At 37.3% G+C, this 21,700-nt stretch overlaps 1 protein-coding gene and 2 pseudogenes across 3 annotated transcripts in view; 2 read left to right on the top strand and 1 right to left on the bottom strand.

Moving 5' to 3' along the window:
• Nucleotides 1–21,700, bottom strand: part of KIF24 (kinesin family member 24) — an 89,379-nt gene that overhangs the window by 34,149 nt on the left and 33,530 nt on the right. For all 3 annotated transcript variants that reach the window (XM_077147902.1, XM_077147903.1, XM_077147904.1), the window contains 2 exons: nt 17,581–17,796; nt 14,481–14,568 (listed from right to left, as the gene is read on the bottom strand). In XM_077147902.1, coding sequence (XP_077004017.1) covers nt 14,481–14,568; nt 17,581–17,796 — 304 coding nt within the window. The remainder of the gene's footprint in view (nt 1–14,480; nt 14,569–17,580; nt 17,797–21,700) is intronic.
• On the top strand, nt 847–1,447 carry LOC143673424 (transcription factor BTF3-like; annotated as a pseudogene).
• LOC143660523 (serine/threonine-protein phosphatase 2A catalytic subunit beta isoform pseudogene) lies at nt 8,005–9,072 on the top strand (annotated as a pseudogene).

The following is a 21,700-nucleotide window of genomic DNA, read 5'->3' as shown; positions in this document are numbered from 1 at the left end:
TCTATCTCATCTTTTCTTTCTTTCTTTTTTTTTTTTTAAGATGGGCAGGCACCGGGAATCGAACCCGGGTCCTCTGGCATCGCAGGCAAGCATTCCTACCTGCTGAGCCACCGTGGCCCGCCCCTCATCTTTTCTTAAGCTTTAGAATTTTAATTTATATCATGATGAATAAAGAGTTTCCAAATTAGAGGTCAAAAGTTGCCAAAGCCAAACTTTAACAATAAGCAGGGGGCAAGTAGTTTTTAAAGATTTAACTAACTTTTATTAGAACATTCTCTCAGCAATGGTTATGTTCCTACAGATTTTCTACATTTGAGATTTAAAATAAAATTTTAGAAACATATTTTAAATGTACTCACTTTTAAAACAGCTTGCAGTTTAGAGAAACTACATGATGAACCCTTTTCTAAAGAGAAGAACCTGCTAAATTTATAATATTCTGATTAGCAGCAACATCAGAAATCAAGAGTTAAGAGTAATAATTCTTTATATTGGGTGTGGCAAATGCTGAGAAAAAGATTGCTGATGCTGAGCTCTGATGCTGGATAGGACAATTAAGATTGTTAGCTATGCTTGAACCAGTTAGTTTAAATATACTTGCTTATCTGGTCTCTTCCTATCCTTTTTTATTTCATGCTTAAATCGACTGTAACACAATGATGATGGTTCACTTTAGATTTGTATTGTTCTTATTCAAACTTTTCTTTTTTTCCTTTAAAAAAGTATAAACAATAGAGCTGCCATCTTGCATCCCTGTGTGTGTATACGTGGTCTCAGCTGGTCTGTCTGAGACCCCCTGAGTGCCAGCCTTAGTTCCCCACGAGGCCCAGTTCCCGTTCCAACAAGATGAAAGAAACTATCATGAACCAGGAGAAACTCACCAAACTGCAGGCATAAGTGCACTTTGGTGGGAAATAAAAGGGGAACTCTACATATGTGAAGAGTACGAAATCCACAGAAGGTATGACTGTTATCTTTAGACTCTTGCAGTTACTTGGAATCTATTGGAGACGATTCTCTGGAAATTAGGGAACTGCTCACAGAAAGAAGAAGGTAGTTCATAGAACAGCTATAGCAGATGATAAAAAACTTCAATTCTCCTTAAAGAAATTAGGGGTAAACAACATCTCAGGTATTGAAGAGTGTATACACCAAGGAACAGTGATCCACTTTAACAACCCTAAAGTTCAGGAATCTCTGGTAGCAAACACATTCACCAGTACAGGCCATGCTGACACCAAGCAGCTGACAGAAATGTACCCAGCATCTTAAACCAGTTTGGTGCAGACAGTCTGACTAGTTAAAGGAGACTGGCTGAAGCTTTGCCTAAACAATCTGTGGATTGTTTAGTAGCAAGACATCACTTACTACTGGAGAGGATGATGATGATGAAGTTCCAGATCTTGTGGAAAATTTTGATGAGGCTTCCAAGAACAAGACAAATTGAATTAAGTCGACTTCTGAAGAAGACAGAACCTGAAATTACTTGAAGTTGCTATTTTATATTATGTCTGCTTTTTAAAAATTGTTTTGTTTATAGATCTAATAAAATCTAGATCTTTATATTTTTAAGTGCAAGGCCCTTGAACACTGCAGCTCTTTTCAGTTTTTGCTTATACACAATTTTATTCTTTGCAGATAATTAAGCTGAAGAAGCCTGGAAGTAAAGTTTGCAAACAAAGATTAATAAAGTTGTCTAGTTAAAAAAAAAAGTACAAAAAAAAATCAAATATATACCTTCAACAATCTCAAAGATAAGATTCTGGTGCATTTCCTCCCAGAGTTTTAGGTTTCTCACAGCCCTTTTGCTTTCTTTTCTTCTATAAACTTCTATAACCTATAAATTCTTCTTAAACCTCTACATTTGTATAAGCATACTTGATGGATGAGGAAAAGAACACAGAAAACCTAAATTACTTGTTGAAGGCCACATAGGTAGAATATGGTTAAACCAAGGATAGAAGTCAGAGGACCTCTGTTGCATGTGTTGCTACTTCTGCTGAGATATAGTGAGAGCTCAGAGAGGCCTTGAGGACATACCTAGCAAAAAACTCTGGGTACTGGCAGGAGGCTCAAAGGATGGCCTGTATGGTTCTCACCCTCAAGGAAGTCAAGAAAGGTTGGCTCCTGAGATTCTATCATAGTTTTCTACTTGGCCTATCATTGCACCCATGTCCACTATAACATACTGGGTAGCTGTGAGTGTGTCTCAGCAAACTAATATGTTGAGATGACCTTTTCTTGCCAAACGCCTTTTAGGGAAGGCATGAAGGAATTTCCAGTCTTTGGTCCAGTTTTCTCAGTTTCAGTACCATCTTGCTATCATCATGCCCTTAGAAATTATGGAATAAATCAGCTGAGCTCTGAGGGCTAAAAATGAGGAAGTTTGTGAACATCAATGATTAGAAAAATCTTTGTAAATGGCATGCAATTCAGTGTAACGTTGGGAGCGAAATCTGAAGTCAGTTTACCTGGGTTCACAGTCCAGTTCTAATATACAGTTGTATGAACTTTGCAAATCATTTAGCTTTTCAGGATCTCAGTTTCCTATCTATAAAATAGGAAGTATAATATCAATCTCACAGGTTAGTTATGAGGACTAAAGAGATAATACATGCAAAGCACCCAGCAATATGATTGGCACATGGTAAATGCCCAATAAATATTAACTTAAAAAAAGATACTAAAGAACTAGCACTTTCTTGTAAAGTTCCAAAACTTAAACTATTTCTTTTTATAAATGCAAACACATGAAATTTCATGGGAAAATACAGCTTTATAGATCAAAAGAAGATATCATGGGCACCCCACTACAATTTCAAAGAAAGAAAGAAAGAAAAGTGAGAATCTACTTGGTGTAAATACAAGTCATAAGAGAACGAATAAAATTAATGCAATCATCTTAAAAATCACAGTTTTTCTTTCCTCTCACTACCTCCTTCCTCACAAATTCCTCCTTCCCTAACTAAAACCTACAGGGCAAGGGTGGGCCACGGTAGCTCAGCAGGCAGAGTTCTCGCCTGCCATGCCGGAGACCTGGGTTTGATTTCTGGTGCCTGACCATGCAAAAAAAAAAAAAAAAAAAAAATCTATAGGGCATGTTTTTAGATCTAGGTCTTTTATACAGAACATGTTACATGAGTAGTGAATGGGGATCTGCTAAAATAGGAAGTTGAGACAAGTGCTAAATTCTGCGGTGCTGGAAAACACTCAGGAATTTATTTATAAGAATAGTAGATGTGACATGAACCAGCAATGCAGTAAGCACTTTATGTACATTATCTTATTTCCTTTTTTCTATCATCCAACCCAATCATCTACTATCATCCATATGTTTCATGCTCAGGAAGGCAAAGAACATGCTCAAAGCTATACAGCACTGGGACCCAGCTCTGTCTGGTCAAAAGGCTTTATTCATTAACCCATCCAAACTCTGAAATCTGTTCTACAACTAACTGCTGTGCTGTGCTTTGAAATTTATTGCTTTTTTAGTATATATGTTATTTTTCACAAAAAAGAAAAAAAAGTGATGATAAAAAATATATATATATTCCTTCCAGCCTCCAATGTTCTGGAGCAGCTAGAAGGAAAAATCTGAGATGATGGTATGGTAGCCCATGACAAACTCTGGGATCTGTCCTGTAACTACTTGTTGAGGAGTGCTTTGAAAACTATTGCTTTTTTCTTTCTTTGCTTTGTATGTATATTATACAATTAAAAAAAATTAAAGATATCCGAATCTTCCCATTACTACTATTTCCCTTAAAATGTTTTGCTTTGTAACAAAATTAAAACGTTATGTTTTTATCGATTTCTTCAATAGAATGTAAACTTCTAAAAGGAAAGGATCATGACTAACATAACCTACATAGAAGATACTCACTGTTTATCAAATTTATGTGTATCATTTACCAGTTATTTTTGATAATTAGACAGATGAGCATCTTTTTGACTAAGGCACCTCTATGCTTTCCAATAAAATACTAAGATTTATTGGATTAAAAAAAAAAGGCTTTATTTACTAAGCTTTCCTGCACAAATGCCCAAGAAGCACTCTGAGCACTTCAGCAGCATAGGCCCTGTGTAGAGACAAAGGCTCTATCATCCACATACAGCTGAGGTCCATCTATGGGATGCCCTTTTGTGTGGGACCTCTGCTACCAATTGTAGGCAAGGCAATGGTAAAACATACAAGTTCATCAGAAGTCCCGGGAATAGATACCTAGAAGTATGTAAAATGACTGTAGGAATGTCTTAAAAGTCTACAAATCTATACAACTGAAAAAAAAAATTTAAGTAATTGTCTAACAGACAAAATTTTGATTCCAATTTTTTTTTTTTTTTCAAAGAGAGAAAAAGTTTATTGCCAGGCACGGAGCAGGACATCAGATGGCCTCTTGGCCCTAAAATCTGTCTCCCCAAATTGCAGTAATTCTGATAGTTCTATAATATCAACAGGTGGGCAGCTTTAGGATAACGAGCCCAGTGGCCCCAGATGATGACATTAGAGGTGATCTAACTACTGAGCATGTGCAGATGGATTACTTGCTTAGTCACAAAGTATATGTAAGGAAATGACGACATTAATATGACAGGTGTGATTTTTACTATTATAATGTGGTATAGGTCACTTATAGCTTAATGTCTAAGCTTCTGCACATGTTAGGCGGGACCATTTTGGTTAGATCCAGTCTTGAATAGCAAGATAACCTTGAACTTGGGGTGGGTTAGTTCTGGGCTGACCCAAGACCCTTCATTCATAAGCATCAGAGGCTGTCTTTAGTGATCACAAGACTCCAAACTAAAAAAAAAAAAAAAAAAAAATAGATGAAATAGGTACACGTGAAGGTCAGTTACAAGGTTTTTACAATCACAGGGATGCAAGACAAGACAAAGGCTATACTTATGAGAGATGAAGGCTGTTGGATTACAGTTCAGAGATTTCAGGTATTTCCCTCTGTCTATTCTGATATACCAGAAAGTGAAAAGGAATATCTATATAATGATTCAGTAATCATAATCATTACTTATATCCTAATTTCTCAGTTATACTGTAAGAGAGTAAGTTTATGTTGTTTTAAGCCACTAAGGGCTCCAGGGTCAGTCTTGGACCCCTGATGATGCCTCTGATTCTGATTCCAATTTTGATTCCATATCTAGGAAATGTGATGTGTCAGGAAATTCTCTGATGAGGCAGGGAAGCCCTTGTATTTGCACTGGTAAGACCAAGTAATCAGAATACAACTACAAGGAAAAATTTCCTGGATGAAGAATGATCCTGTGTGAAAAACAAAGCTGTCAACTGTGCAAGCAAGCAGTAAACGGTTATGACCGGGTAAGCATGAGCATGATATGTGAGGGTGACAGTTGAAGATGACACCTGAGGGTGACATCTGAGTGAACACAAGGGTGATACCTGAGTGAGTATGAGCAGTGATACCTGAGAGTAAGAGTAACACCTGAGTTAGCCAAAGTGTCAATAAATGTTTATGAGGGTAACCATATCAGATATCCATAATTTATATCAACTTTCCACCTTGGTCTCAGCTGGCTTCCTTAAATGTTTATGAGGGTAACCATGTCAGATATCCATAATTTATATCAACTTTACACCTTGGTCTCAGCTGGCTTCCTTCTAGCACAATGCCATAGGTGCTGCAGATTAAGGATAATGATGGTCACAATACTTATTCTCTAAGAACTGTACGTTGACTAACAAGAAAGTTCTTTCTGAGGAAGAGAAGTAGGAGGAGGCAGAGGGAGGAGGCTCCGTAGCGGCCTCCACCGCCAACGGGGGTGTCCCTGTAGCTCCCGATGGAGCTTGAGGTTGTAGAGCCGCTGCCAGCTCTGCCCCGGCGAGAGGAGGTGCCTCTGTCGCCGAGATGCGCCGTCGCGGGGCTCCCGGGAGCGGCCCTTAGCGACCCCACCCGGGCCCCCTCAGCTTACAAAACACTACACGGAAAAATAATGATCTGCTAGACTGTGCATCCAGCTTCCAAAATGCCTGTGCAGGCAGCTCAATGGACAGAATTTCTGTCCTGTCCAATCTGCTATAATGAATTTGATGAGTATGTGCACAAACCCATCAGTTTAGGTTGTTCACATATGTTTGCAAGACCTGCTTGAATAAACTTCACCGAAAAGCTTGTCCTTTTGATCAGACTGCCATCAACACAGATATTGATGTGCTTCCTGTCAACTTTGCACTTCTCCAGTTAGTTGGAGCCCAGGTACCAGATCATCAGTCAATAAAATTAAGTAATCTAGGTGAGAACAAACACTATGAGGTTGCAAAGAAACGCGTTGAGGATTTGGCACTCTACTTAAAACCACTAAGTGGAGGAAAAGGTGTAGCTAGTTTGAACCACAGTGCACTGAGCCGTCCAATGCAAAGGACGGCTGGTGACACTTGTAAACTGTCAACTGGTGGAGGAAGAAGGTCGTGTAAGAGCCATGAGAGCAGCCCGTTCACTTGGAGAAAGAACTGTTACAGAACTAATATTACAGCACCAGAACCCTCAGCAATTGTCTGCTAATCTGTGGGCTGCTGTTAGGGCTCGAGGATGCCAGTTTCTAGGGCCAGGTAACAACTAATATTACAGTGATTGTCTGCCTTTGTTATTGTCTGTCAGGACCTGAGAGTGCCAATTTCTAGAGCTAGGTAAGAATTTTCAGACTCAACCCATCTTCTTTATTTATACTTACAAATTTTGGCATAATTAGAGATAAACTAGTTTTTGTTAATCATAATCTGTATAATAGATACTGCTTCAGTGTTTTTAGAACAAATTTCTCAATTAATTCTCAACGGCCTTCAAATAGTTGTTGACCAGCTCCAATTTTACAAATTAGAAATTGAGTCAGAGGGGCCCAAGATTACCAGATAGTAAAGGAAAGGTGAACATTTTTTTGGTCAGAAAAAATTTTTTAACCTCTTGATTTTTTAAAAACTTAGAATATTCTAAAGAAAGTAAAAATTATCAGGAGGAAAAAAAAAAAGAAAGTTCTTTCTGCCTTTCTTAGGAAACATCCTTTAGGATAGGACAATGCCATAAACTCTTCCAGAGTGGAAGGGTTGACTCAAGACCAGCCTGCTCAGTAGCATACTTATGGTCCACAGCCAAAGGAAAAGGGATTTCCTCCTAGTCTTTGTTCCTTTCCCATTCAATTAGAATAATCTCCAGGGACAAAGGTGTCATAAGAACCAAACTTGATTGAAACTCTTGGCCAAAGGAAGGAGTGGCTGAAGGAGGTGAGGCAACAGGACCAGTCACAAAAGGCCACATATTGTATAATTCTATTTACATGACATGGGCCAGAACAGGCAAATTATAGAGATAGAGAGTAGATGAGTGACCAGGGACTGCGATAGGGAATAATGAGGAGTGAATGCTAATGGATATAGGATTTCATTTTGGGGTGATGAAAATATTCTGGTTTAGATAATGGTGATGGTTGCACATCCATCACCAGTTTGGCAATATATGAAAAATTACTCAAATGTATACTTTAAAAAAGAGAATTGTATGGTATACAAATTATATTTCAATTTATAATAATAATAATAATAATAACCATACCTCAGCCCTACCCTGAGAAATTCTATTTGACCGATCTGAAGAAGACTAGAGCCTTAAAAAATATTATGATGAAACTGGAAAGACAAGCCACAGAATGAGGCAACATCCTTGCAACACAAATCACTAAAAAAAGATTCATATTCAGAATACCAAAAAAACTTACGAATCAGTAAGAAAAAGACAGGGAACCCAAAAAATGAAGAAAAGACTCAAACTGGCATTCCCCAGAGACGAAACCAAAATAAGTTAAAAACATGACAAAATATCCAATTTCAATCTTAATCAGGGAAACGCATGAGATATAATTAAATACCTGTCGACTGGCAAAAATTAAAAAATCTATCAATACAAAGTGTTGGCAAGAAGGCTAAGCAGGGGGGTGGGAAGGGGGTAGGGAGGAGGCAGGGAAGGGGAGCGGGCTGCCATGGAAGACAAGGCGTTCACCAAGGATCTGGACCAGTGGGTCGAGCAGCTGAACAAATGTAAACAGCTTAACGAGCGAGAACCAAGTGCGTACCCTGTGCGAAAAGACTAAGGAAATTTTAACAAAAGAATCAAATGTGCAAGAGGTTCGTTGTCCTGTTACCGTCTGTGGAGATGTTCATGGTCAATTTCATGATCTCATGGAACTCTTTAGAATTGGTGGGAAATCACCAGATACAAACTATCTATTCATGGGTGACTATGTTGACATTATTCTGTGGAGACTGTGACTCTTCTTGTGGCATTACAGGTGCGTTATCCAGAACGCATTACAATATTGAGAGGAAACCATGAAAGCCGACAAATTACCCAAGTATATGGCTTTTATGATGAATGTCTGTGAAAGTATGGAAACGCCAATGTTTGGAAATATTTCACAGATCTATTTGATTATCTTCCGCTTACAGCTTTAGTAGATGGACAGATATTCTGCCTCCATGGTGGCCTCTCTCTGTCCATAGATACACTGGATCATATAAGAGCCCTGGATCGTTTACAAGAAGTTTCACATGAGGGCCCAATGCGTGATTTGTTGTGGTCAGATCCAGATGATCGTGGTGGATGGGGGATTTCTCCACGTGGTGCTGGCTACACTTTTGGACAAGACATTTCTGAAACGTTTAACCATGCCAATGGTCTCACACTGGTTTCTTGTGCCCACCAACTTGTAATGGAGGGATACAATTGGTGTCATGATCGGAATGTGGTTACTATCTTCAGTGCACCCAATTATTGTTACCGTTGTGGGAACCAGGCTGCTATCATGGAGTTAGATGACACTTTAAAGTATTCCTTCCTTCAGTATGACCCAGCACCTCGCCGTGGAGAGCCTCATGTCACCCGGCACACCCCAGACTACTTCCTATAACTTGTTCTTCAGAAAACCTGCCTTTGTATGTGGAAGTATACCTGGCTTTTTAAAATATATATTTAAAAACAAATTAAAAAGCAACAGTAATCTATGTGTTTCTGTAACAAATTGGGATCTAGCTTGGCATTAAACGACATCATGGACCAAAATGTGCCATACTAATGATGAGCATTTAGCACAATTGGAGACTGAAATTCAGCACTACACTATGTTCTAGATCAGTCAGTCTTAACAGTTTGTCTGCTCTGTTTGAAGTAGCCATTTTTTTCTGGACTATTCAAACAAAAAGGGTAACTAACTCCTTTCTCTCCTTTTGCACTTATGTGAAAATTTTAGTTCTAGTGTTTAACTGGCATGGATTAATAGAGTTAGAATTTTATTTTTAAGGAAAATTCATACAAGCTAACTTCCATCTACTCCATCATCACCTTTATTTTATTGAAATGTATAATTAATTAAAGACAAGATTCTTCTTGGAAATATGTCACCATAACATTTAAGGAGATTTCCCTTCATTTAAACTAAATTACTGTTTTAAGTTGATCTGCATATTTCTGTATATTTGTCATGACAGTGCTTGCATCCTATTTGGTGTACTGAGCAAATAAACTTTCCATTTTAAACAAGAAAAAAAAAAAGGCTAAGCAGTGGGATTACTCATATACCACTTATGGGAGTGTATACCACTTTAGAAAACAGTTGCATTATCTAATAAAGTGAAGATATACATGTCCTCTGACCCGTAATTTCACAACCAGGCACATATCCTAGAGAACTCAGGTGCTTATGTACTGAAATATGTGTATAAGACCACACAGTGGCATTGTCATAATAACTCCAAAATAGAAATAACCCAAAGCTCCACTAATAGTAGAATGGATAAATAAATTGGGGTATATTCATATAATGGACTACTATGTAACTAACTTTTTTTTTAAATCAACAAAACGACAGCTATATGCAAAGACAGACTGAACGTAAAAGCATAATGCTGACCAAAGGAAGTAAAGATACAAAAGAATACATGCATTGTGAGTCTATTCATATAAAGTTCAAAAACAGGTGAAGACTAAGGATGAATATATAAGATTTAAGGATGAATACGTAAGAGGTAAAACTAATAAAGAACAAAGTGACTAGCATAAAAGGTTAATGAGCTATGTGATGATATTAAGAATTACTGATTGTATATGTAGAATGGAATGATTTCTAAATGTTTTGTTGTTAATTTTTTTTAATTAATTAAAAAAAAAGGTTAATGAGGGAGGTGTATGATCGGGCAGGGTTACACAGTAATTGTGGGGTGGCACAATGTTCCATTTTTTTAATCTTGGTGATTAATTACAAGGGTTCATATTTTGTGATTATTCTTTATACTGTATCCATTTAGGTTTTATGTACTTTTTATATAGCGTTTTTTTTTTACAATAAAAAAGGTTAATCAGTTTTTTTAAAGGAAAAAAAACTTTCCAATAAACTAATGTACGGCCAGAGTTCAGGACCTGTAATGTAGGAACACTACATTAAAAGAAGGTTCACCAGAAACATATTTGTACAAAAGTTAACAAATGCCAAGAACAAGAAAAAAAAAATGTAAATACTTTAAACTGTTAACAGTGGGAATCTCACGTCCAGAATATATGAAGAGATTCTACAATTCAACAACCAAAAGACAAACAACCCAATTAAAAGACAAAAGACATGAAGAGACTCTTTTCAGAGAAGGAAATACAAATGGCTAAAAGGCACATGAAAAGATCCTCAACTTCAGTGGCTATTAGGTAAATGCAAATCAAAACCACAATGAGATATCATCTCACACCCACTAGAACGGCCATTAACAAAACAAACAGAAAATGACAAGTGCTGGAGAGGATGTGGTGAAACAGGCACACTTATCCACTGTTGGTGGAAATGTAAAATGGTGCAACTGCTCTAGAATGCAGTTGGATGGTTCCTCAGGAAGCTAAATATAGAACTGCCATATGATACAGCAATCCCATTACTAGGTACATATTCAGAGGAACTGAAGCAAGGACACAAATGACATTTGCAAACCAATGTTTACAGCAGCATTATTTACGATTGCCAAGAACCAGAAACAGCCCAAATGTCCATCAATGGACGAATGTCCAAACAAGCTGTGGTATATACATACAATGGAATATTACACAGTTGTAAGACAGAATAAAGCCATAAAATATGTAACAATGTGGATGAACCTTGAGGACATTATGCTGAGTGTAACTAAGCAGAAACAAAAGGGCAAATACTGTATGATCTCACTAATATGAACTAAGATTAATGAGTAAGCTTTGAGAGTTAAAGGTAAGAACACAAGTTATTAGGAGATAGAAAGAGAATAAGATTGGGCATTTGGTGCTGAAGGAATACAGAATATGCAACAGGACTGATTATATAAATTCAGAAATGTATAGCACAATATTATCTGATGGTAGCCCATTAATATACACATGATGAAGCTGAATGTGAGAACAGTTGAGGGAGAAGGGTTGGGGCACATGTATCAGAAGGAAAGATAGATGATAATGACTCAGATGGTATAACTTAGTAATGCTTAGAATGGTCAATGATGGTGATAAAATGTACAAATATAAAAACGTTTTTGCATGAGGGAGAACAAACAAATGTCAACATTGCAAGGTGTTGAAAATGGATAGTATAAAGGAAGAAGTACAATCAATGTCAGCCAGGACCTATAGTCAACAGTATTATGTAATATGTTCCACTGAATGTAACAAAGGCAATATGCCAAACTAAATGTCAACAAGTGGGGAAATGGAGGAGGGATACGGATTCTTTGTAGAAAAAAAGGAAATGTCTTCATATAGATTATGGTGGCAAAGGCATGGCAATTTACTTAGGTTGGACTGAAATACATGCAAATAAAACTCTAAAAATGAACAGATAAACAAGTGCTAAGAAAGTGTGGTAAAAGAGATGTTCACATTCACTGCTGGGAGAGAAGCCGAGAGGTGCAGCCCCTTTGGAGGGGAGTGTGGTGGTTCCACAGGAGTCTAGGGTTGGGGTTGCCATATATATATCTGGAGGAACTGAGAGTGGGGACACAAATGGACATTTGTACACTGGTGTTTATGGTGGCAGTGTCTGTGATTCGCAGTGGATGGAGGTGGTCAAGGGTACGACTGAGGAATGGAAGGGGGAATTGTGAGTGTATGGACTACTCAGCGGCTTCATGAAGAAATGAAATTGTGAGGCAAGTAATTAGCTGAATGAACCTGGAGGACAATATGTTGAATGAAATGTCAGAAACAAAAAAACAAATAGTATGTTTCACTCATATGGACTAAATATAATATACATACTCGGAGAACTGAAGCCAAGAGCATGGGTTATCAGGCCTATTGTAAAGCCTCCTAGATTATAAGCTCTTACAGCGATCACATATATTTAGGAGTTATTACTGTTATTTCTAAATTCTGAGATACTGAGCTACTTCTGTATAACCTGGTCGTTTCCCAAAATTTCATGTATTTGTGTGATGCCTGAGACTCAGAGTTAGAGTACCGAAGCTATGAAAGTCTGCATTACCTCCTACAGTAATTGTTTAAAAAAGTTGAAAAAGTGATCAGACTTTAGAGATATGAATGAGACTGATCTGGATAGGACTCAGATAGATCAGAACACTGGGTAAAGGATGATATGGTCCATATTTTAAAACTTCAACATCCATGCGAGACCAAAGGGAAAGATGTTTACGTGGTGCAAAATTTATATTTTGGGTAGCACATTATCTAATTTAACTTGTATGGTCAATTTACTTGAACACCATAATTACATGGAATCTTGAATAGGGTGTGAGATCTTGTTAGTTTGTACATTAATGTGATGCCCCAATACATCCCAGAGTAATTTGGGCAGAGAATAAAAAAGTATTTGGAAAGTACCCTTGGAGAACTGGGAAAAAAGGAGGAAATATTCAAATTACCCACCTGGGGAATTCCTGATATTCTCACAAGCAGTGGGGACAACCAAATCAATAGGCCAAGCCCTCAATCTTGGGGTTTGCCCCTATAAAACTTATTCCCACAAAGGATAGGATAAGCCTACTTATAATTATGCCTTAGAGTCACCCCCAGAGAACCTCTTTTGTTGCTCAGATGTGGCCTCTCTCTCTAAGCCAACTCAGCAGGGAAACTTACAGCCCTACCTGCTACATGGGATGTGCCTCCCAGGCATGTAAATCTCTCTGGCAACCTGGAACAGTACTCCCAGGATGAGCCAAGACCCAGCATCATGGGATTGAGAAAGCCTTCTTCACCAAAATGGAGTAGAGAGAAATGAACAAAATAAAGTTTCAGTGGCTGAGAGATTTCAAATAGAGTCAAGAGGTTATCCTGGAGGTTATTCTTATCCATTATATAGATATCCCTTTTTAGTTTACAGTGTAAAAGAACGGCTAGAAGGAAGTTCCAAAAACTATTGACCTGTGTTCCAGTAGCCTTGATTCTTGAAGATGACCATATAACCATATAGCTTTTATAATGTGACCGTGATTGCAAAAACTTTGCGTCTGATGCTCCTTTTATCCAGGGTAGGCACAGATGAATAAAAAAATAAGGATAAAAATAAATAAATAACAGGAAGGATAGGGTAAAATAAATTTGGCAGAGGGTAACACTCATGGTCAATGAGAGGGAAGATTAAGGGATTTGGGATGTATGAGTTTTATCTTTTTTATTTTCATTCCTTTTTCTGGAATGATGCAAATGTTCTAAAAATGATCATGTTGACAAACATAAAATTATGTGACGATATTGTAAGCCACTGATTGTATATTTTGGATGTGTGTGAAGATTTCTCAATAAAAATACTAAAAAACAAAACAAAACAGTGGATACCTCAGCAGGAGCTGAGGGGGTTGTGTACATTAAGTTAGAGGGGCCTTTATTTTCTGTCATCTTTTATTATTTCTGCAATATTAGATTTAAAGTAAACATGTATTATTTTTATCAGAATAAAAGGATAATTTTTAATAAAAGAAGCAAATTTTAACATGGATTAAAATCTGAACCCATGTGAAAGACTGAACCCATGTGAAATTATCGTATGTTAAAAATTTTCTTTAAAATAAGCAGCAGAGGGCGGTACAATGGTGGCTCAGTGGCAGAATTCTCACCTGCTATGCCAGAGACCCGGGTTCAATTCCCGGTGCCTGCCCATGCAAAAAAAAAAAAAGCAGCAGAATATTTCTCTTCAGTAGCTTTCAGAGCCCACTGCCAAAGAAATACACAATAGCAGCCCTTGAAACTGACCCAAGAGTATCCCTTTGTGCATTAGATTCTCTCACATGCCCCACCTCCCACTACCCTGGCACCGGGACATCAATCATGACAGAAATGAGCTATCCTCTCAGAAGAGGATTTATATCTTACAAACATGAAGTGGTGTGTTTATCATTTCCCTTTGCCTAAATCTGAGTCCCTTACACTTGACAGATAGCAAAACGAGTTTTCTCCCTATACTTAGGCTGCTACAGGGGGTAGTAGAGAAGGAAGAGTTACCTCTAGGAGGAGATCCACACTGTCCACCTGAAGCTCTTGCAGTCCCACTATCTGTACCACATGTTTGCTATCTTCTCTTGCAAAGAGCCTGCAGATACAAGAACATGGTTGGTATGGTGGCTCTGCTATGAGGGACTTTGTTTCTGCCTTCCCATAAACCCTTCCAATCCTCCCATATTTAAAAGCAGCTTGCTGTTTCAGTGTGATTGATATGCTTCTTCCACACTTACACTTCTGTTCCCAGCCCCTGGTTTCAGGGATGGTCCCTGATGGTTATAAACAAATCAGCATATTTGGCTATAATTCAAAGAACTAGCATATAACCCAGACCTATGCCAATTAGTGGACGGTGTATTTCTGGCTTGAATGATTCGTTCAGAGGTGGATATAGGATTTCTGTTGGTCAAATCAAAACGAAATCCTGGACTCTGGTGGTTAGGTGCAGGGGGTGAGGTACTCTCCCTTTCTCTCTAGAAGTGAAAGCATATGGCCCTGAACACAATGACAGCCATTTTGCATAATAAAGAAAGTGAGCTTCAGGATGAAGCTTACTAACACTACAGAAGGTACAGCAGAGAGATTCAAAGAAACTGGGTCTTCATAACATCTCTGAGCTGATGGAATAAACCGACCCCGAAACCCGAGCATTCTCTAGGCTTTCCAGTTACATGAGCCAATGATTTCCCTAAACATTTACCTGAGGATAAGTGAGGTTTTCTTTTACTTGCAATATAAGCAGTCCTGATACATCTGCTAAGGCAGCAAGGAAGAGCTGGTACTGCAACCAAATGCCTTAGGCCTTCACGTACGGTAATGAATGGTTATCACTTTTTATGCAAGAGCATAAAAAAAATTCATCATCTACTTTTTCTTTTTCTTATTTTTTTTTTGCACGGGCAGGCTCCGGGAATTGAACCCAGGTCTCCAGCATGGCAGGCGAGAACTCTGCCTGCTGAGCCACTGTGGCCTACCCTCATTTTCTACCTTTAAGAATTAATTTGAAGATCCTTAAGCTTTGGTTTCCAGTTTAAGAGTAAGAGAGAACATATACACTCTGTCCACCTGTCAAAGTCCTACTATTATTATAGAAAATATATTTTATTTGAAAAAACAGCAGGATAAATAATAACAGCCTAAAAAAATTAAGAAAGGGTGCCATGAGTAGACCAGAACATCTCAGAAATCCTCAAGAGAGAAAAAAAAAAACAAAGAGATCTTATTAGCCCATTAACCAGTGATATTTTTAAAAACTAACCATAAAAACTCAACAGTCAAGACACTGGCAAAATAAATATGGGTCTCCCCTAGTAGGTTTCAGAGAAGCTTTAAACTTAGGAGTTAGCTTATTCCATCCACCTGGCTACAATTAAAGAATGCAAATATACAGAGCATTATACAGGGCAATCATCAGGGCAATTCATTAAAGAACTGCATTGAGAACAGCCTGACATCCTGAATGCCCCTTTGCCCATACAAACAAAACACATACACAACACAAGTTTCTATTATTCTCATAACTGTTGTGTAAAGGAAATGAGCATTCTGACTAGAAAGGGCTCCTAAGGAGGGTGTTGGGGCTTGGAAGAGAAGCTGTGACTGAGCTAACTTAAGGTCTCACTACCAGTGGAGGGGAGGTGGGGAAAGGTAACCGCCCCAAAGCCTCCTCAAGAGTAAGTGGGAACGTAGCCATACCGGTAAAGGAGTAAACTAAGGCTGAGCTTGTTAGAAGATTAGAGAAGCTCAAGTCAACCTAAGACACTGGCTCCCCAACAAAGGTATCCATGCCTCTATAGAGCTGTCCAATAGGATGTGCAATCTCCACCTACTCCAGGCAAGACCTTGAATGGGGCCGGGTGGAGATGGGGGAAAGGTTCAACCTAAATAAAATGTTATATCAAAAAAATGTAATAGGCAAATGTTCTAAGAAATGATCACAATAATGAATATGCAACTATGTGATGATATCGTGAATTACTGATTATATATGTAGAACAGAATGATCATATGTTAAGAATGTTTGTGTTTCTTTGTCATTTTTTTAATTTAAAAATTAATAAAAAACATTTTTAAAAAACATAATAGGGATTTAAAAGCAGAGTTACGGAATACATTTCTAAATTATTGTGCTTTGTTGTAAGGGCAATGGTTTAAGACTTAAAAAAGATTTTCTTCTCTTTTTACTGATTTTGGAAAACTCTCACTAAGTTTACCCTAAGATTATTGAGAGGGAAAGGAAGAGAAAACGAAAAACATTATTTATAGTTCTTCCAGTTATTTTTAGTTCTTCCAGTAATAACAGGTCAAAAGAAAAGGAAAGGATTTTATACACATTGACATGGTGATTTCCTGAAATAATGACCTTTTTCAGACCAAAATAAAAGGGTCTGTGGTAGTTAGATTCAGTTGTCAACTTGGCCAGGTGAAGGCACCTAGTTCTGTTGCCGTGGCCATGAGCCAATGGTACGTGACTTTCATCTGTGGCTGATTTATACATCTGCAGTCAGTTAGGAGGCATGTCTGCTGCAATGTATGACGTTTGACTTAATTGGCTGGTGCTTAAATGAGAGAGTGCAACGTAGCACAGCCCAAGCAGCTTGGCATACCTCATCTCAGCACTTGGAGCTTAGCCCAGGCCTTTGGAGATGCAGAAAGGAATCACCCTGGGGAAAGTTGTTGCAACCCAGAGGCCTGGAGAGAAGGCCAGAAGAGATTACCCTGAGCTTTCCCATGTAAGAAAGAACCTCAGATGAAAGTTAGCTGCCTTTCCTCTGAAGAACTAATGAAATAAATCCCCTTTCATTAAAAGCCAATCCATCTCTGGTGTGTTGCATTCTGGCCGCTAGCAAACTAGAACAGGGTCTTTTAATAGGCATTAAGGTTATTAATCAATTAAAAATATCTACTAATGGAGGGCAAATTTTCATTTTTCCTAGTTAAAATGACAATTTAAAAAATATGCATCTGGTGCAAGAGACTCATTTTCACAAAAGGGTATTAAGGTACCAGAGTCTCTCAGGCAGAACCAAGAGCCAATGATTCTATGGACTCTGGCTTAACACAATGATAAACAGATTTACAGTGTCCTACTCATATTCAGTACCTTTTTCTTCTATTTAGGAGGTCATAAAGCTGTCCACAGTAAATTTCATAGAAGCTGATCCACACAAAAAGGTGCCTTCTTGGCTGAGTCACCTCTAGTTGTCTGAAGATATCTTTGGCAGCCAGGGCATACAATCCTGGGTTCTGATGAGTTCCTATCATAGTGTAGGTCTTTCCAGCACCTGTCTGTCCATATGCAAAGCAAGTGGCATTGCCTCTGGGAAAAGAATCATTTTTATCACTTAAACATATTAAGAGTAATATCAATTTATATTTATATTAGATCAATTTATATTAGATATGCGTCAATCTATTGTCTTTTCAACAATAGTAACAAAAAAAGCGGGACTCTCTTTAGTGTCTCTCATAGGACCAATCTAGTAGTGATGAATTACCTCAGCTTTTGTTCATCTCCCTCATTTCTGAAAGACAATTTGTCAGGCGGAGAATTTTTGTTCGGCAGTTTTACTTTCAGCACTTTAATATGTCATCCCACAGACTTCTGGCCTCCATGGTTTTCAATAAGAAATTGGCACTTAATCTTATTGAGGCTACCTTGTTAAGTGACATGTTGCTTCTCTCTTGTGGTTTTCAGATTTCTCTTTATCTTTGGGATTTAGCAGTTTGATTATAATATGCTGCAGCGTGGGTCTACTGGGTTTACCGTTTGGAGTTTACTGAGCACCTTGGCTATGTATATTCATGTCTTTAGTTAAATCTGAGAAGCTGTCAACCACTATTTGAATGGTCTACCTCTTTCTCTCTCTCTTCTCCTTCTGGGACTACCACGTGAGTATACTGGTATGTCTGCTGGTGTCCCACAAGTTCCTCAGGCTCTGTTCACTTTTATTCATTTTTCTTTCTGCTTCTAAGCTTGATTTCAATTGTCTCATTTTCAAATTCTCTAATTCTTTCTTCTACCAGCCCCAATTATAATTATAATTATTATAATCAACTGTTGAATGCTAAAGATAAAGACAGAATTCTGAAAGCCACAAGAGAAAAGCAACAAGTTACATACAATGCAGTCCCAATATGATTAAATGCTGATATCTTGTTGAAAACCATTGAGGCAAGAAGGCAGAGGAATGACATATTTCAATAGCTGAAACCAAAAAACTGCCAACCAAGAATTCTAAATCTGGCAAAACAGTCTTTCAAAAATGAGGGAGGGATTAATACTTTTCCAGATAAACAAAAGCTAAGGGAATTCGTCACCGGTCCCAGAAGAAATGCTAAAGAGTTCTGCAGGTTGAAATGAATAGCACTAGACAATCTGCCAAGCCCCATGAAGAAATAAAGATTTCCAGTTAAGATAATGACATAGGTAAATAAAAATACCAGTAACATTGTATTTTTGATTTGTAACTTCACTCTCTACTTCCTACAGGATCTAATAGGCAGATGTATAAAATGTAATGATAATCAATGGTTTTGGAGTCATAATGTATAAATATGTAATTTGTGATAAGAACTACATAAAGATGGGGGATAGAAGGAAATAGGACCATAGTCTGTGTGCTACTGCAATTCAGTTGGTTTCAAATCAAATAAGATTGTTTTAGATTTATGATAAGTTTAAGTCTCATGGTAATCCTAAAGAAAATATCAGAGAATATACAAATTCAAAGACAGAAAGTGGAGTGGAGATTGTCAAGGGTAATGGGGAGTTAATGCAGAATGAATGTAGGGTTTCTGCTTGGGGTGAAGGAAAATCTCTAGTAATGGATGTGGGAAGAGCACTACAACATTGTGAACGTGAATAATTCCACTGTGTGGTACGCTTGAGAAAGGCTGGATGAGAAGATTTATGTTGCATATATATTGCAAGAGAAAGAAAGGAAGGGAAGGAAGAGAATGAGGGAAGGAAGGAAGAAGGCAAGCATATGCAACACATGATTCTGGATGGGATCTAAGAATAGGGGAGAAAAGGTTCTAAAGGATATTATTGGCACATAAGAAAAAACCGGAATACAGAACGTAAGCTTTATATCAATGTCAAATTTGATGAACTTGTTAACTGCTCTTAAGTGTTCATGCAAGAAAATATCCTTGTTCCCAGGATATGTGCATGGGAGTACTACGTGTTCAAGGAGTGTGATGTGCGCAACCTACTCTCAAATGTTCAGTGTTCATAAAATAGATAAGATAGATAGATGACAGATGGAGGCAAATGTTAAAATTGGTAGATCTCAGGATATCAACGGATGAGTTAAAAATATGGATTAAAAATAAATAAATAATAGGGGGGATAAGGGATAAAATAAATTGGGTAGACTGAAATACTAGTGATCAATGACAGGGCGGTATAAGGGGTATAGGATGTATGAGTTTTATTTTTTTTCTTTTTCTGGAGTGATGCAAATGTTCTAAAAATGATCATGGTGATGAATACACAACTATGTGATGATAATGTGAGCCACTGACTGTACAACATGTATGGACTGTATGTGTCTGAAGATTTGTCAGTTGAAAAAATAATCGATGGATCTGGGGGTCTGGAAAGGAGTAGTGTGGATATAGGCTAGAGTTCTCTGAATGGGGTTTGTGTTATTTTTGCAATTGTCTATAAGTATTTCACAATAAAAGTTAAAAATAAAAAGCTAAAAAAATAGAAATATGGGCATGAAAAAAATCTCTTATTACAGTTTACAAATGGATGTGCTTAATTTGGAACTCTTTTTGTTCTTTCTTTTTTAATTCCTGAAGTTCTAACATTCAAATACTAATTTTAGAAATAGGCTCCCTCAAAAAACACTCCCTAGATTTCGTGGAAAAGAAATTCAGACCTGAAAGATATCTTGCTTTTTTAGCCTGTTCATAACAAACAATTTTTTAAACATTGAAGACCATCTACAAAACAACAATAAAAACACAAACAACACACAGAAATGGGCAAATGAAAATATTCAAATGGCCAATCACATGAAAAAGTGCTCAAGTATCATTAGTCATGAGGGAAAATCAAAATAATACCACAATAAAATAGTATTTCACCTCCATTAGACTGGCCAAAATAAAAAAAGATATATAATACCAAATGTTGCTGAGGATGCAGAATAACTGTAATTCTCATATATTGTTGTGGTGAGTATAAAATGTTACAATCTCTTTGGAAAACTATTCGACATTTTCATATAAACATACACCTAGCCAGAATTCTTCCTCTAGGTTTTTATCCCAAGATAAATGAAAATATGTCCACAAAAAGACTTGTGAATTTTCATACAGCTTTATTCATAATAGTCCCAAATTGGAAACAACTCAAATGTCCATCAAGAGAATGGATAAACAAAGTATAGTATATCTGTACCAGGGAGTATTATGCAGCAATAAAAATTACAGATACATGCAACAGCATACATTAGTACCAAAAATATTATGTTAAGCAAAAGAAGCAGGCATAAAAGTATATATATTGTAATGATTTCATTTTTATGAAATTCTAGAACAGGCGAAATTAATCTACAGTGAAAGAAAGCAAATCAGTTGTTGTATAAGATATGGGAGGGGGAGGTGAGGGTCTAAAAAGGGACACGACAACTTCCTGAGGTGATGAGAATATTCTAACCTTGTTTAGGGTACTGGTTATTCAGATGTACACAATTATTAAAACTTAGGAAAACTGAACATTTAAGATTTGTACATCTTATTGCAAGTAAAATGTACCAAAATTAAGAAAAAGTTACAAAAGTTACTTTTTAAAGTCAAAATATCCTGGAATCAGGAACACTATCAGGCAGTTTAGCATTTGCCTATATTTTAAATATACAATAGCAGTTCCTATTACTTATTACCTCTTCCTGTCCCATTTAATTTTTAAGTATGAATAATAATTGCAAAATAAAAAATACATGTTTAGAGGATGCAAGGGTAGTTCAGTGGTAGAATTCTTGCCTGCCATGTGGGAGACCTGGGTTTGATTCCCAGCCCATGCATTTCTTAAAAAAAAAATAAATTCAACAAATGGTGCTGCAAAAACAGGACACTCACTGGAAAAAGAATGAAATGTGACCCCCACCATACAGTATACCAAAAAAAAAGTGTGAAACGCTGATAACTGATATTCACTTATCTATCCTATTTCAGCAAAAATAATTAACTGAATTATAGCAGAAGAC

Source organism: Tamandua tetradactyla, chromosome 2 (genome assembly GCF_023851605.1).
Source record: "Tamandua tetradactyla isolate mTamTet1 chromosome 2, mTamTet1.pri, whole genome shotgun sequence".
In the NCBI taxonomy this organism is placed as follows: domain Eukaryota; kingdom Metazoa; phylum Chordata; class Mammalia; order Pilosa; family Myrmecophagidae; genus Tamandua; species Tamandua tetradactyla.
This window is presented reverse-complemented; position numbering and strand designations above follow the sequence as displayed.